Source organism: Astatotilapia calliptera, chromosome 15, assembly GCF_964374335.1.
Source record: "Astatotilapia calliptera chromosome 15, fAstCal68.1, whole genome shotgun sequence".
NCBI lineage: Eukaryota > Metazoa > Chordata > Actinopteri > Cichliformes > Cichlidae > Astatotilapia > Astatotilapia calliptera.
In genome coordinates, this window is record NC_137436.1 from 22478828 (window position 1) to 22496935 (window position 18108).

At 39.3% G+C, this 18108-nt stretch overlaps 1 protein-coding gene and 1 long non-coding RNA gene across 2 annotated transcripts; both read right to left on the reverse strand.

Moving 5' to 3' along the window:
• Positions 1-1665: 1665 nt before the first annotated feature.
• Positions 1666-7021, reverse strand: LOC113037297 (uncharacterized). Its single transcript, XM_080290072.1, has 8 exons — positions 6861-7021; positions 4378-4704; positions 3962-4234; positions 3798-3884; positions 3452-3480; positions 3268-3324; positions 2041-2109; positions 1666-1926 (listed from the first exon to the last, which is right to left on the reverse strand). The coding sequence occupies exons 1-8, from the start codon at positions 6919-6921 to the stop codon at positions 1792-1794; spliced, it is 1038 nt and encodes a 345-aa protein (XP_080146198.1). The 5' UTR covers positions 6922-7021; the 3' UTR covers positions 1666-1791.
• A 2532-nt stretch (positions 7022-9553) lies between these two features.
• LOC145420655 (uncharacterized) lies at positions 9554-12914 on the reverse strand. Its single transcript, XR_013901974.1, has 3 exons — positions 12205-12914; positions 10947-12075; positions 9554-10857 (listed from the first exon to the last, which is right to left on the reverse strand). It is a non-coding gene; the product is annotated as an uncharacterized LOC145420655 (long non-coding RNA).
• Between the last annotated feature and the right edge of the window lie 5194 nt (positions 12915-18108).

Consider the following 18108-nt stretch of genomic DNA (forward strand, 5'->3'; position numbering starts at 1 on the left):
TTAAAACTTTTTAAATGTTAAACATAATGTGTTACCTTGTATCATATAACTAAATAAGCCCTGCGACAGACTGGCGACCTGTCCAGGGTGTACCCCGCCTTTCGCCCTATGACAGCTGGGATAGGCTCCAGCGCCCCCCGCGACCCTGAAAAGGATAAGCGGAAGCGAATGTATGGATGGATGGATGGATATAACTAAATATTACTTTGTGTTTAACAAATTAGGTTACCCACATCTGTTCTTTTTAATGTTTTAGTGTAAATACTCTCCCATGACTGAAAATGATATGTTTGACAACTTTACTGTGAGATGGTTTTTGTGCATAATACACTGCAAGACGGAAGACATATTGCACCCACATTCAAATATATGACACAAACTTACATGTATGAAATGATCCTCTCACTGATGTGCTGACTTTCATATTTATTATTTACATGTCACTGTATTTAATTTAGTAATTTAAAAAAATGTTGTCATAATGTCATTGTATTTAAAGTAAGAGCTGGACGTAATATTTTGTTTGTGGCAATGCCACACATACACTAAAAAATGTGGCAGTACTAACTCACTGATTAGTGGCTCAAGACAAGAACATGACCGACTGAGTGCTTCAGTGGACTGTCCTCTGGTTCTGGTACAATACATTTTTGAATTTTCAAATAGTCATTAAAGTATTAAAAAAATCAAATACAGTATTATCTTTATTTGAAAATACAGAGTATAGTTGCTGCCTTCTTATTTGTGACTGGTAGGATGTGATGCCCCATGACTGGCAGAAGGTGGTGGCAATGGTGCAAAAAGCCATGTCCCAGCTTTTTTATTTTCCTACATCTGTGATCATGAAGATGTCGTGATGGTGTCTGAAAATGCTGAAGGCTTCTCCCTCTGTCAGACTTCACAGAATGACTGAAAACTTCAACATCAGCTCACCAAACCAGTACAAGCCCAGATTTGGATGTTTCATACTGTCAGTATGACATGTAACAAAGTGTAAGAATAAATGTTTGTGTACTCAACCATTTTTTCCTCTTGTTAAGAAATAACAAGACAGAAATGAGTTTCATCAGTGTAATTATTTTTAAAATATCCATTTTATGTTCTAATAGGACACAATGAGAAGCAATGATGATGTTAATACTCTCAGAAACAGACAGAAGAACAATAAAATCTAATCCTCAATGCCCTCTGATATGACCTTTCTGTAGGTTCAGTGATCGCCATCATAAATCTTGAACCTTGAATCAGACACCCACTTCCAGTCAGCCAGTCAATTCCGCTGCTGTGTTTCCTTGACTGAAGTCCATGATATTATTATGATAGTTATCCTGACCATCAATCTTACTTTTTGTCATGTGACTGGCAGAATGAATGACCCATTCGCAAAGCAGTGAAAAAAGTTCACTCCAGCACTTGCAATGTAATTAGATGATTACAGTTCATTTATAGAACGAAGAAAGTTGTGGAGAGGAGAAGCTGTACAGCAATACAGCTTTTGAGTAGTAGAGTAATGGACAACATTTTTGGTTTTATTGCACAAAAGGATATGAGTGCGATGGTAAAGTGGAAACAGCATCCAGGACAGAAACAGCCACATTATACTGCTAACAGAACTATGTTTCTTTGGTTGTCTGTTAGTGACTGACAAACACTCATACACAAATATCCATTTCACATAAGTATCTCATTTTATTGCATTTTCAATCTGGGAATATTTTCACCCTCTCCACCTCTAGAGGGAGTCTGTGTTATCTCGGTGGCTTCATGTACGATAGTGCACAAGAAAAGAAATCATAATCCAGTCATATATTTCTTTGGTTTGTTGATGATGGAATAGAGATCACTGGAAGAAGAATATCCAGCAGAAGATGAGGAAGCGTTTACAGTGCTGTATGTCACAGTATCATCTGCACCATTACAGGGTACCTTAAAGAAAACATGAATAAGAAATTCCTACCTTAATTAATCATACATGTCAGAAGTTTTGATAGTTATGATTTGGATGCCAACATCTTCATTGTAACCGATTACAGATCTTACCCTGGCTTTATTCTGGGTCTTCTTGGCAAAGCTGATGGTGGCATAAGAAACACCGTCGTCAGGTTCAGCCTATAAATTGAAGACATTATAATGGATACAAAATTATTTTGAATTCAAAACCTTTGTCAAGCACTGGGGTTTTTTTAAACAGACATGTTAGAATGAACAAATACAGCAGTAGGGATGGGTATCGTTTAGGTTTTATCCGATACCAGTACCAAACCGGTACTTTTGAAGCAGTGCCGGTGCTTAAACGGTGCTCGAACCGGTGCTTAAAGAATCAAGAACCTTTCATGTTTAGCTGTTTTTTGTAAAAAGATAACAATGTTAGCCTTTTCTGCAGCTATAGGGTATATATGGTATCACTCTTGGTTGGAAGCAGTGCTTAAACAATGGGGAAAAAAAACACCAACTTTGTCCAAAAACCTCTCATGTTTAGCTGTTTCCCACTTTTTCTTTGGTCATTTTAGCCTTTTTGGCCAGGGTGAAGGGAGCATCTGCCATCAAACAAGAAGACAGCCACATGTAACTATGACAGTGTTTGCTAGTTCACCTTACATGCATTCATTTAATAACGTGGTTAGCTTACACACGAACAACATTAAGCTACTCACGCAGAGAAGAACGGCTGCTGCTGCCATCATCATCCGTCATCATTTCTGCTACACTGGCAGGGCTAGGGGCCAGGACTCTCCTCTTCGGGTGCATGTTGCTAACTCCGGGTCGATAACAGGCACCACACCCGCAGTAGATGTGCACGGTGTGAGGTCTCGCAGCAAGCTATCAAATACGGTGCATTTCTCAGCCTTTAAAAAAACGCTATGCGTCACCAGGTGTTTCATCAGATTCGAGGTGTTACCTCCTTTGCACAGTGTCACCTTAAAGCACTTGTTGCAGGCTGCTGAGTTTGCATCTTTTGCTGTGAAGTACAGCCAGACTTTGACCGCTTAACCTTGGGCAGCTAATCTGTAGCTCTGCTCTAAAAGAACGTACGTACCTGGGCCCGCCTACTACACTTGCAAAGGTAAAATGATTGGCTAGAATCCAAAGTGTGTGACATCTCAGGGAAAAAAAGCACCGAAATGAAGCACCGAAATGAAGCACCGAAATGTGCCCTGCTTTTCGGTCTGGGTACCGTTTATGTCAGAACCGGTGCCAGATACCGGTACCCATCCCTATACAGCAGTAAGTGTAACTTTGAACTGGGTGTAGTGTGTGTGATCTCACAGTGTTGTGACTGGCTTCTGAACCAGACTGAGCCTCTTTGGGGCTTAAGCTTGGTTCCTGCACAGGCACAGAAACATAGGTGACTCAAATTATGCTTTTTCTGCTGTATATGCAGTCCCTATAAATCGGTTTTTGCGACAGTACAAATATTTAGTACTAATAAACATTGTAGTGTTTAAACTACCTTATTTCCTTCCTTTTGTTCTTTATTTCCTGGAAAAAACAACAGATATGACATAAGTCAGACACAGAAGTGGGTTTCAGACACTTGCACAAATGACTGATCAGGTGATCTGCTGATCTCACGTCTTTGCCTGCTGAAATTCAAACTATGGTCAGTTGCTAAGCTTTCTCAGTTGTATTTATCATCAAGCCATAAACTGTTTTCCTCAATGCAAAGTCAGCAAAACATATCAAACATGAACGCTGAAACATCCAATATTTTTATACAAAGATCTACACAATGATACAGACAAAAGATGAAACATTTAACTTTTTAATTTTAATGTTTAATTTGTGAATGGTCCTACCTTTCATTTTCTTCCATGAGATGATCACTATGATAATTAAGAGTGCTGATAAACCCACAGTCACATAAACATACCACCATGACCAACCTGGAACACATGGACGCATATTTGGTTTAATTATAAGCAACAGTTTGAGGTCAATTATAGTTTTTACGTTTTCTCACCCGAGGACGGAGGGCTGAAGGGAAACAGCTGCACTCTTTTGTCTTCATCTGTCACTTTACACCTTACAAACAGTAATTCAGACAAAATTGACTTCTGATTAAAGTGAGATGTCTCAAATGCCACATTGGAATTACAGGAACGTGATGAAATCTCCATGACTGAGGATATATTCTCTTTACCCTCGTAGACCCACTCCACTGAATGCCTACAGCCTTCATATGAGAACACGTAGCAGTAAAAGATGACTTTATCGTTGCTTTTTTGTTCAGTCACTGGTGATGATGGAGATATCGAGAGATAAAGACAACAACAGAAACATTAGCCTCATCATTTTAATGAATATTTTTGTAATATTTCAGTATGTTGCTCAAAACAAAACACATTAACTTGACAACACTGATATACAAATACTCACTGTGAATAACAGAAAGATGAACAGGTGAGTCTTGTTGGTTTCCTGATATGAACCGTTTGCATTTGTACAGACCAACATCCTGATCTGTGACCTTCTGAATAACTAGAGAACAGTTTGCTGTAACGCTCAGTCTACCTAACTTAGCTCCAGCTTCTTTGTGAAACTGATCATGTTCAAAGAGTGTTACTGTTTTTGCACTTCTTAAATTCATGAACATCCAGGTTGTACTGTCACAGTTACGCTGACCATCTACTGGATTTTTACACGGCAACGCGACTTCATCACCATCTCTTACAATAAACGCTAAATGTTGCCAGGTTGCTGTTGCTGAAATAAGAGAGACAGAGACAAATTTGATCAACAAACTGATTCAATTCAATTCAATTTTATTTATATAGCGCCAAATCACAACAAAAGTCGCCTCAAGGCGCTTCATAGATACAGAGAAAAACCCAACAATCATATGACCCCCTATGAGCAAGCACTTTGGCGACAGTGGGAAGGAAAAACTCCCTTTTAACAGGAAGAAACCTCCAGCAGAACCAGGCTCAGGGAGGGGCGGCCATCTGCTGCGACCGGTTGGGGTGAGAGAAGGAAGACAGGATAAAAGACATGCTGTGGAAGAGAGACAGAGGTTAATAACAGATATGATTCAATGCAGAGAGGTCTATTAATACATAGTGAGTGAGAAAGGTGACTGGAAAGGAAAAACTCAATGCATCATGGGAATCCCCCGGCAGCCTACATCTATTGCAGCATAACTAAGGGAGGATTCAGGATCACCTGGTCCAGCCCTAACTATATGCTTTAGCAAAAAGGAAAGTTTTAAGCCTAATCTTGAAAGTAGAGATAGTGTCTGTCTCCCGAATCCAAACTGGAAGCTGGTTCCACAGAAGAGGGGCCTGAAAACTGAAGGCTCTCCTTCCCATTCTACTTTTAAATACTCTAGGAACAACAAGTAGGCCTGCAGAGCGAGAGCGAAGTGCTCTAATAGGGTGATATGGTACTACAAGGTCATTAAGATAAGATGGGGCCTGATTATTTAAGACCTTGTATGTGAGGAGCAGGATTTTGAATTCAATTCTGGATTTAACAGGAAGCCAATGAAGGGAAGCCAAAACAGGAGAAATATGCTCTCTCTTTCTAGTCCCTGTCAGTACTCTTGCTGCAGCATTTTGGATTAGCCGAAGGCTTTTCAGTGAGTTTTTTGGACATCCTGATAATAATGAATTACAGTAGTCCAGCCTGGAAGTAATAAATGCATGAACTAGTTTTTCAGCGTCACTCTGAGACAGGATATTTCTAATTTTAGAGATGTTGCGCAAATGGAAGAAAGCAGTCTTACATATTTGTTTAATATGTGCGTTGAAGGACATGTCCTGGTCAAAAATGACTCCAAGGGTCCTCACAGTGTTACTGGAGGCCAAGGTAATGCCATCCAGAGTAAGAATCTGGTTAGATACCATATTTCTAAGATTTTCAGGGCCGAGTACAATAACCTCAGTTTTATCTGAATTAAGAAGCAGAAAGTTAGCGGCCATCCAGGTCTTTATGTCTTTAAGACATTCCTGCAGTCTAACTAATTGGTGTGTCTGGCTTCATGGACAGATAGAGCTGGGTGTCATCAGCATAGCAGTGAAAATGTATGCTATGTCTTCTAATGATGCTGCCTAAGGGAAGCATGTATAATGTAAACAGAATTGGTCCTAGCACTGAACCCTGTGGAACTCCATAATTAACCTCAGTGTGTGATAAATTGACAGGTTTTTTTTAAATACAGTACTTAGTGTGAGGATAATTTTAAATCCACTGCATTTTACACATTTCTGTCTCAGATTTGGTTTACAGTTTAAAATTATTTATGTCATGCATATCTTTGAAAGCAAAAAAAAGCACATTCAATGTATTAAATATGCTCTTGATGTATTGAAATGTATTTGTAATAGTTGCCATTAGGATCAGAGCCATCAACCTGTTTCAAAACCTGCGATTCTTTCATTTAATGCTCACCATACATGTTTGGGACTGAGCCCTACACTTATTTACGGTCCTACTTGTTTTTGAACTGAACTGAACAAACATGCCCCACTGAAGTAAAAGAGAGTAGGTTTCCAATAGATATCAGTGTCTCGTCTCTGTGAGCTGATGGATTTGAACATTTCTACAGAGATCAGGACACAATGAAAACATGTCTGGTTGTCTTTTCTACACTCAGAGCAACAAAAAAAAGTCTCTAAAATGGGATCCAGGTCCTTTATACAAAGATGGGTTTTAGTAATATGATTACATGTAAACATGACCAGACAGTTTTTGCTTAGTTGCTGCTGTTGAGAAATAGTCTGAAAGTCAAAAGAAATGAAAAACAAACTGATGTCTCACCTTTAGATTTCAAGATTCAAGTAAACAATAACAGCATGGCATTTAAGCATATAGTATTTAATGATGTAACACTAGAATGTTTGCAATTTAATGTGTGTCCTTACCTGCAAACTGAAGCATCATCATCATGAAAAAAGAAATCTTAAACCATCTGCTTGGAAACATCGTGCCTTTTGGTGTCTCCTTGTAACGCTCACTATGCAGTCTCTGAGAGTTCTTCTGAAACACAAATGCAACATGTGCTTCTTGTGGTCTGTGAGGTGTCACATCCTCATAATGACTTAACGTCTGCGTCTTCTCACGTCATTCACTTAGCCAACATGAGATTACAGGAAGTCATTTAATATTAATGCAGAGACGATCAGCTGAGATAAGTTGTTCACAGAAATGCAAATCCTTTTCTGTTAGACTGTGTTATTATTAGAAAAAAGAAGAGTCTTTGAGATGTTTAACATGGAGCGTAAACCCCCCCAGTCCAACATGGTGACATCACAGTAACTTGGAACAAAGACAGACAAGATGCGTCAGTGCTGTGACGCGTCTTGTCTGTCTCTGACATAACTTTCTCCCCTACGTAACCAACACACAAATGATGAAATTAGCCAGCCGCTGCTGGTCTTTCTGGAATTGGAAACCCTACCTTCGCCTTGGGGAGTGAAAATATGAACATTACTTTTATTAATTTTTTTAATGCACAAAAGCAGAAGAGAATTATAGTAAAGTAGAAACTTCATCCAGAACAGAAGCAACAGCATTATGCTGCCAACACAACTTTGGCTCTTTGCAAGCTTCTGCACTGACAACATCCAAATGCAAAGCTAACCAGGAAAGCAGAGTGATGATAAAGCTGATTTTATACCCAGTCCCAGCAGCCAGACCCTGGACTTCAACCAAAGCAGTGATGAGGAGTCAGGCTTGCAGCCTTGTTTACCTCTTCATGTTTCTAAACTAAAATCACTGAATCACTTTATCTTTTCTTTGCATTGTTGCCTTTGTTTTATTCCTAAAATCTAAAACAAAGAGTGTATCTGTGCCCCCATTTGGATGGGTATTTGTGTTGGTGTGTGTAACCTATAAGTTCATGCTGTTAAATTGTGTTAATGTTACAATGCAAAACAAGTGGTGTAACAAATTTCAAAAGTAATGCACTGCAATACTTTTTTCTTTAAAGGAACAAGCAAAATGTGCAATACATGACTTTTCTTGAGTAAGGACCCAAGTAATGGTGATTAGACATTTTAAAAAAAGCTGTGAAGGCTGAAGTAAGGCGCTCTGGCAGCGATTGGGCCCAACAAAAATATCTAGCCCACAACATCAGAGAAAAACAACAGTAAGATGCAAGAGACAGGAAAAAAGAATAAAGATGGCAAGAAAAATATATCTATTTCCTGTGAGTAATGAGGTGTCACTTCCTCACGGTGACTTCAGTCTTTTTCTTCTGAACTCTAACATTTGTTGAATAACCTTTTTAATCTAACATAATGATAATATAATGATAAAACTGAGTGTATGCCAACCCCAGCCCAGCAACCAAATCCCGATCGTCCACAGGTAACAAATCAATCACTCGTATAACAGTGCAACATCCAGCTCTATCTGTACATGTTTCTACAGTAGAATTACTCTGCGTAGCTGTATTAGGATCGGGATCTGTGTGAGTTTGTGGGACTGTAGCCTTAATAATTGGTAGCTTAGATTATGTTACGGGTTATGTAAAAGTAATGTGATGAGAACTGTAACAAATTACTTTCTCTGGTGTTTAATTACATTACATTAATTTTTAGACAACAGTACTGTGTAATACATGAGTGACAAACCCGGCACTAGTCACTGACCTATGTTGACCAAAAAAAATAAAATTACCAACAAACTACACACCAAACTTTGACTTTTGACCAAAGAAAAATGTTAATGCCACAGCAGAAGCACAGGAAGTAGGTGCTATCTCCATTTGTCAGGGTATTTTTTCTTTACCCTCATACACCCACTCCACAGTGTGTCTACAAGGCTAATGTGTCCTCACAGAGTGGTGACTTTACCATTGTCCTTTTGTTTGGTCAATGATGGTGACGGATATTTTGAAAGAGAAAGACATTAAAAGGAAAATTAGTCTCAACACTGTAATCAATATCAATATAAAATCTCAGTCTGTTGTTCTAAAAACTTTAAGACACTTTAAGACACATTAAGATCTAAATATTCACTGATAGATGAACATGAGAGTCTGATACTTCCTGTCTTCCTGATATGAACTGCCTGCTGTTGTAATGACCAACATCCTGATCTATGACCTTGTTTATAAGACTCAGTAAGACTCAGAATGAATGATTTAGCCCATATTCAAAGAGTGCTACTGCTGTTTATCCCCTTAAAGAATTCAAGATCCAGACAACACCATCAGAATTATGCTGAACATCCTTTACACTTTAACAGGGCAACGTGCCTTCATCACCAACACTTGACAGTCAAAGATAAAAGTTGTCCTGTTGACGCTGTTGAGAACAAGGAAGAGAACTGTTACCAATAATAATATGACTGCTTCATGGATACTTAATATAAGGACCATTTTAAATACAATTTTGTGTCTCAGCTTTGGTTTAAAATGTAAAATTATTTCTGCTGTATATACAGCAAAATCTGCAGACAAATCAGTATAAGGAAATAACACAAATCCATTTGAATGTAAACGTACTTCTTACGCTCTCCAGGTCGCCTCTCTAATGACACATCTCTAAACCTTTTTTGTAAAGACATATAAAAATACATCTGTTTCCTCTGAGTAATGAGGTGTCACTTCCTCACATTGACTTCAGTCTTTCTCTTCCAATCACCAATATTTGTTGAATTAGTTGAGATCACCTGTTTGTTACAATTTAGAGTTAAAAGTAAAAATTTATTTTTTATAGTTTGCCTATTCTAAGCTTGTGTACTTTAGTATTGTGTTATTGTGCTATTACATGTACTCCTGTGTGGTTAGTGACAGAACAGGAAGTTGGAGGTGTGAAGATTCTTAGTGAATTGTCAGGGACCAAGCAATAAGGCATAGAGGACACAGATGTTTAATTCAAAAATAGGCTTTTATTGACCCCAAAACATGAAAGATAATTAACAAAGCCAAATAATTAAACAAGCAGAACAATAAGAGAGACTGATTTCACTTTAATTGTGTTAAGCTTTACACTGATATAAACTTGCATTGTTGTGGTACTAATAATAATAAACAATAAAGACAAGAATGACAAAAACTCATTTAAGTAGCAGATGTGAAAATTATCAAATTATTTTTAACAGAAAAACTAAAATAACAAAGCAGCTAATTCTACAAGACCTTCATTTTTAGGTGATGTTTTTCACACTGTCCACCTCGAGAGGGAGTCTCAGCTCAGTGGCTTCATGCCTGAAGATCTGATATTGTCTGTTTCATCACCCCTAAATCGACTGTGGCTCAGGGATTTGGGAAGCGCATCTGTAACCGGAAGGTCGCCGGTTCGATCCCTGGGCTCTCTGTCCTGATCGTTGTGTCCTTGGGCAAGACTCTTTACCCTACCGCCTACTGGTGTTGGCCAGAGGGGCCGATGGCGCGATATGGCAGCCTCGCTTCTGTCAGTCTGCCCCAGGGCAGCTGTGGCTACACCGCTTGCCTCCACCAGTGAGTGAGTGAATGAATAGTGGCATTGTAAAGCGCTTTGGATCCCTTGAAAAGCGCTATATAAATCCAATCCATTATTTTTGTATATGAACTACAAAACAATTTTTCAGAAATTATATCAAATAAAGACTGCATAAGCTAGCAATGAGATAAGATGAGCTGCATCATACCTTGTGCCCATGACCACAGACAACAAGTTTCAAGCAGTTACAAAGTTAGATTTCCTATTTTAGAGCATGCTTATAGCCCTGTTTACTCTAACCTGCATCTTAGTTGATGATCAGTCAGTCAAAATATGCAACATTTTAAACAACGTCATACATGCAGTAAGTAATATCTTATTTCTTTGGTTTGTTTACAGTGGAGTAAAGGCTGCTGGGATCACAGAAAACTCCAGAAGTGGAGAAAGCTTTCACAGTGCTATAGGTCACAGTGTCACCGTCACCTAGAACCTAAAAGAAAACATGAAAGCTAAATTCCACATACCTTATAATTTAAAACAACACATACTGGTCATGATTTGGATAGAAATATACTTTACCTGGGCTTTCGTCTTACTCTTCCTGGTGAAGTTGATGGAAGCATAGGAAACACCAGGTTCAGTCTGCAATATTATGACAATCAGCTCATCAACTGTCAGCTTTCAAGTATTTGTCTTCATTCACACAGACACATTTCACACAGCACATACAGCAGTGAGTACTGGGCGTAGTATGTGACCTTTGCAGGGTTGAAGTTCTGCTCTGCACAAATACAGGACAGCGGAGTAAGAATCTCACAGTTTTCTTATTTATTTTTGGGCATCGGCTATTTTATATTATCCCCCATGAATCCTTTGTTGCTACAACTACTTATTTCTACACTACATGTTATACTCACATTTACATAAAGTATTTTATTATTAGTGTTAAACTCACTGTGTTTTCTTCCCTTTGCCTTTTATTTCCTGAAAAGACAAGACAATCATGTTTAGCTTTCGTACTGAAAATCCACAGTTTCAGTTTTGTCTCATTTCTAAAGCAAACAAACAAAAACAAACATCTAACACATGGCAAAACCACAACAGTCAAAAGGAGACAATTACATATGTTACATTTATCATCATGATTTTGTTTCCGCACGTCTTCAAATAGAAATCTCAATGATCAGTGAAACGTTTGCAGATGTGCAACACCTGTAAACAGCTGTCTGGAAACTGCCTTATACATGAAACTCTCAAAATGAAACATATTTCTACACACATTGAAAATACACAATTAACGTTTTTAATTTACCTTTCAATCTGTGATTGGTCTCACCTTTCATTGTCTTCTGTCTGATTATGATTACAGCAATCCCTGTGAGTGTTGCCAAACCCACAAGAACAACAATGAACCACCATGACCAACCTGGAAACAGAATAAAAATCAGCGCAGTCGCTGCCACTGTGAAATGAGCTGGATGTTGTAAGCCTTGTGAGACACACTGAATCAAATGAATTCTATTTCAGCTCTGACATTCGTATTTGTGGTTTTAGTCACTACCTCGTTTTTCTTTTCTTTTGTTTGGAAATGTTATGTAACTTCCATTTGATGTGGTTCTGTCCTCTAAAGTAGTCTCTCCACTTCTTATAGCTGACGTTGGCATAACTGTAGTTGTTGATTTTGTTGTTGCTGTTCTTTCATCTCCACCTGTACAATGAGAATATACACCATGTTGCTTAAGTAGTATTCTTTTTAACACTGCTGTTATATTTAAAGTCAGTTACATAAGATGAACATATATTTGTTGTAATTATGAATTTCAATTTTAGTTCTCACCTGTTTTGTCACCCGAGGACTTCAAGGTAAAGGGAAACAGCTGTGCTGATTTAGTGTCTTTATTTGTCACATTACACTTCAATGACTTATAAATCGTCTGCTTAAAGGTAGATGATCTAAATGTGACAGTAGAACTGCATTCACCTGGTGATATCTCCATATCTGAGTTAGATATTTCCTCTTTACCCTGATACAGCCACTCCACTGTGTAACTACAGTTTTGATGTGGGAACACATTGCAGGACAAGATGAGTTTATCATTGTCCTTCTGTTCAGTCACTGGCGATAATGAAGATGAGAGAGAAAGACACCAAGAGAAAAAAAATGAACATTACTAATTATAATTAATGTAATGCTTCAGCAATTTTTTAAAGACACTTTAAGTTAAAAACATTAAGATGTAAATACTTACTGTGAAGCAAAAATAAAAAAAACCAAAGAGTCTGAGTGTTGGCTTCCTGATATGAACTGCCTGCAGGTGTAACAACCAACATCCTGATCTGTGACCTTCTTTATAACCAGAGCACAGCCTGCTGTAACATTCAGTCTGTCTGCTTCTTTCTGTCCATGTTCAAAAAGTGTTACAGTGTTTCTTTCAATGAAGTCATTGAAGAGCCACTCAATGTTGTCACAGTTATCCTGACCATGTTTCACATTTTCACAGGGTAAAGTAGCCTCATCATCAATTCTGACAATCAAAGATGAATGTTGCCCACTTGCTGCTGTTGAGAGAAAGAAAGAGAAATGTGACCAGCAAACTCAGAGTACGGCTGTGTTGTTCATACTTTGTCTAAATATAATCAGTATTTAGTTACAGTAATTAGTTACTGATTACTTTTTTCAAGTAACTTGACCAACACTGCTGAGGACCATTTTAATATAAACACCAGCTTTTGTCTCATCTTTGGTTTAAAATCTATGTCATTTGTATCCTTACCTGCAACCAAACAAATCAGTAAAAGCAGATTATCCATCTGAATCCATCTGACTGTAAACATTGTGCTTCTTCTTATTCTCTTGATCTAATGACACATCTCTGAAGATTCTCCTCAAAGATATCTAAAAATAAATCTGTTTCCTGTGAGTAATGACGTGTCACTTCCTTTTAGTGACTTCAATCATTTCTTCCAGTCAACAGCATTTGCTAAATTAGTTGCGATCATCTGTTTAATCTATCACAGTTTAAAGTTAAACATTAACACGTTATTATTATTGGATACATTTGTTTACTCTAATCCTGTGTAATTGAGAATTGTGTTATTATGGGGTTAGAAATGGCAGTTGTGGGGTTATTAATAAAAGAGGGAGTTGGAGGCTTGAACAGCGTAGTATTTTTAGAAAAAAAACATTAACATCGTGATGTTGTGGCACTGTGTGTCATGGTCTGGAGTCTGTGACTGCGTGTTTATGTTTTAGTTTATTTTTATTCTGTGGTTTTGGTTACCTTGGGTGTTTGTACTCTTCTGCTTCATGTTCCTATGTTCTGTGTCCCCCAGTCTGTGTTAGGTTGGTGTGTTATGTCATTACGTGTATGTGTTTCCTGTTTTACTTTGAAGGTCCGTGTCTGATCTCAGTGTGTCAATTTACTTTTCCCCTGTCTCGTCAGGTCGGATTACTCCCAGCTGTGCCCTCCTTTTGTGTCTCATTCCCTCGTTATCCTTCTGTGTATTTAAACCTCATGTCTGCCTTTGTTAGTTGCTGGTTTGTCTGTGTTGTTCCCCTCGGTCTCCCTGCATCTTGCCGTACTGCCCTGCATCTTCATTCTGGTTTGTTTTATTAGTTTTGCCCAGTTTAGGTTTACCAGTTTCATGTTCACCCACCGCTTCTGTTTGTATCTTAGTGATGGGCAAATGAAGCATTGAAGCTTTTCATCCAATTGGTTCACCCCAGCGCAAAGCTTCTTGAAGCTTCATTTGCTCTAGTAGGACACCTACTGGAAAATGCAAAAATATTAGTTGGCATGAATTTGAAGAGTGTGGCCTTTTGCACACAGCCTGTAAATGTCAACAACAAAAGGAGTGTGTAAAACATGTATATTGTAGTGATGGCAGTATACTTTGTATATTTATACTGGCAGTATGGAAAATGATCATTTGGAAATGCTTAAAATGGAAATGATCATTTACTGTGAGGTGAGGTGTGGTTGGGGTGTGGACAGTGGTTGTGCTTTTGTAACGTTGAGGTATGGACAGCTACACACTGAGGCGTCAGTCCTGCCCATATTTTATTCAGTAAAAACTAAATTTTCACTGCTTTTATAACCTTTAGTGGGGAGAACATAGTTAGGATTTAATGATTTAACAAATCTTTTAAATCCTTTGTCCTCCACAATGCTAAATGGCTGGGAGTCCTCAATCACCATGCTGACCAGGTCTTCATCTATTTGAGATTGTTCTCCTGAGGAAAGACAATAAAGACAAAGCACAAATATAAATATCACACACGTAACTTATTACAGCTGTATAATATTGTTATATCATTTAGTAACATTACTGCATGCTATATTATCATGGCATTTGATGGCTCACCTGGTCTTGCTCCACATTCGGTGTTCCCCTTATTCTCATGCAAAGCTCTGTAGTGCCTAAGCATGGATGAGGTGTTGTTATTATATCCCAGCTCCCTGGCACACAGCAAACACTTCACCTTGTACAAAAGTAAAGACAGCTTAACATTAATTGTACTGCACCATCAGTATTATGAAAATACATCTTCTGTAGAAATTTACATACCTTGTTGGGAGGAATAAGATCAAAATGTTCCCACACAGGGGAGGACATCCTCCTCTTCTTAGCTGGCTCCATTCTCTCCTGACTTTCTCTCCTCACTCTCATAAACCTCCAAACTGTCTCCAAACTCTCACTAACCGCAACTCTCCATCAAACACCCACATTTTGAATGAAGTCTGAGGGGTTTATATCGCTTCATGAACCAGTCACATGGTACAGCCGGGCAGCGAGGCTTCAGACGTCATCATTTTCAGCTCCTCCCATAAATGAAGCAAGCCTCGATACACGCATCGCGGAAACGCCCCCTCCATTACTCGACACAAGCTTCGAAGCCTCGATACAGAACGTCACATCACTATTGTATCTACTCCTGTTCAATAAATACTAACCTGCACCAGAGCTGCCGCATTTATGGAAACAGAATATGGAAACAAGTTTGTTTCTGTCGATATTAAACTATTCATAATGAGGCACTTGAGACAATTGATGTTTGTTTTTCTTTACTTAAAATTTTATTTTTGAGGTTCATGTTGGGACTCTCTTCAACTCTCTGTGAATGGTACTCATGGCTATTGATCAGTGGGTTTTGGTCAGTGGTTGTTGATCAATGGTCATGAGAATTTGCATAATTAAGATTAAGGAACTGACCTCCCAGCCCATTGTTGTCATGGTCCCCGTGTCTGCCCGGCTGACTCAGGTTGGCTACATATGTTTCTTGTTTACATCTACCTCTCTCACGCTTGCCGTGTCTTGCTAGGGCAAAGCTCATTGCGGGCTCCTGCCCCTGGCCCTCGCACCTGAAGTTAATCACACACCTGTGGCTCATCACCTAAACTCATCCACTACTTAAGGCAGTGGCTGGAAACATCTCGTCGCTGGACTATTGAGTAACCTCGGTAGTAAGCTCCGGAGTACTAGTCTCTTGTTGCCTTTTTGTATCGCTGACCCTTTGGATTAATCACTTGTTGTCTGTAAACAGGAATTCCGTTTCCCTGGAACCCTTGGTGTGCGGGCTGCTGGTGTGCTGTGTTTTTTGTGAAGTCCCTCGTGTGTGAAGAGCTCCTTTCCCGGATTTCCCTGTGCCCTGGATTTCCCCCGCCCTCTCACTTGTATATATTTGCACCTGGTGTTGTATAGTAATAAACGGAACTGTATTCTAGCTGCCTTGTCTGCACTTGAGTCCATCCCACTTCGTGACAATTGTTCCTTCAGTGGGCTGGTTTCAGTCACTATGCAAATTTACTGTTTATAAGATTTGGGGAAACCTGCAGTCAGCTGAGACTGAAGAAGTCACTTGGATGAGTGACGAAACGTTTCTCCCACAAAACGCTACATCCAGATGAGCAGAATCAAGTTTTGGAGATTTACTTTCCTGCATGATTGAGAATGCATCAAGACCTGTTATCAACCATTTCATAACAACAGAAATATGTTTATATGTTCAAAAAGGGGGACCTAGTGCTAGAGCAGCTTTCATCAGAGTGTTAACACTCAATTTCTGACAAGAAATGCACTCTAGAAATTGACAGCCACATTAGGGCCATCTTATATCTTCACTAGTAACTTAACATCTCCAACTTTGTCTTACGTCATTTACCAGACCACTGCAAATGTTTGTGTTTAACCCTAAATTGTGATACATTAAATGGATTATTTCAACTAATTCAACAAATGTTGGAAACAGAAGCAAAGTGACACCTCCTTACTCATGCAACACAGATATATCTTTAGATGAAATTTCAGACATGCGTCATTAGAGTAGAGACTGAACCCACATAGCAAAATTGGTATGGCCCATTGATGACCCTTTGGTGGCCCAGACCTGGTTTGCCAGATGTGGCCCACACATGGGCCAGCACAAGGCCAGTTGCAGACACACTGGTGGTCTTGTGCTGGTCCATGTGTGGGCTCTGGCCCCAGATGTCAGCCTAATGTGTACCTTACTCAAGCCATGAAATAACAACATGTGCCGGAACATAACTGTGCAAAAGCACCATGACAAAACTCTGTTCAGACACTGAATGGACTGATTCTTATATAGGACTTTTCTACTCTCCCGGATTACTCAAAGTACCATATGCCACACTCACCCAATTACACACTTTCTATAAACCGAGTGCTTCCTAACTACATTCATACACATTCACACTCTTCACATGCAGACTGGAGGAGCCAGGGATCGAATCACTTACCTTCCAATCAGTAGGGGACCTGCTCTACTTCCTGAGCTACAACCACCCAGTCTTAACTGTAAGTAAACCCTCACTAGGTTTTGGATAAAGTGTACACTCACAAACCTGTCAAACCTGCGTTTGAAACGCTGGCTGCAATATTTGTTGCAATACTATATGTTCCCATGTTCCTATGTTCCTAAAATAGGAACATAGGAACATAAATAGTGCCATCATTGCCAGACCTGGCCCATATCTGGTTAACATACACCCTACCATCACACCAGTCAGCCAGAAGTGCCAGCTTTATTAGCACTTTTAATTCTTATCCCTACTTTTATTTTTTCATGTCTATTTAAGTGCTATTTATGACACTATGTTTGCACTGAAGCACCGCAGCAATTTCCTAATGTTGTAAACCTGCTCAACATTTGGCACTAAACCCCTTTCTGATTCTGATTCTGATTGATGCCGGATCCAGGGAAGACCTGTTTTCTATGAGCCTGGGCCACATAAACCAAACCATAATCGGGCCAGATATTGCATGCCATCACATAAACAGTGCCATCTACGCCAGGCCTGGCCTATATCTGGATGACGTACCGCTTACCATGCCAGAAGTCAGCCAGCAGTGCCGGCTTGACACCAGATATGGGCCAGACCTGTCTGCTATGTGGGAAAGAGAGAATGCACTATCATCACATTCCGGTGAATCCAGTGTATTTATTTCTTTATATATTTTTCCATTTAATGATTTTGAAAATTACACGTAATGGTAAATGACCTGTATTTATATAGCGCTTTACTAGTCCCTAAGGACCCCAAAGCGCTCTACATATCCAGTCATTCACCCATTCACACACTGGTGATGGCAGCTACATTGTAGCCACAGCCACCCTGGGGCGCACTGACAGAGGCGAGGCTGCCGGACACTGGCGCCACCGGGCCCTCTGACCACCACCAGTAGGCAACGGGTGAAGTGTCTTGCCCAAGGACACAACAAC

Coding starts and splice junctions, on each gene's coding strand:
- LOC113037297 (XM_080290072.1), bottom strand. CDS start 6,921: ATGTTTCCAAGCAGATGGTTTAAGATTTCTTTTTTCATGATGATGATG. Junction 3,885..3,961: donor CTTCAGCCCTCCGTCCTCGG/GTGAGAAAACGT, acceptor CATGTGTTCCAG/GTTGGTCATGGTGGTATGTT. Junction 1,927..2,040: donor AGACCCAGAATAAAGCCAGG/GTAAGATCTGTA, acceptor GTTTTCTTTAAG/GTACCCTGTAATGGTGCAGA.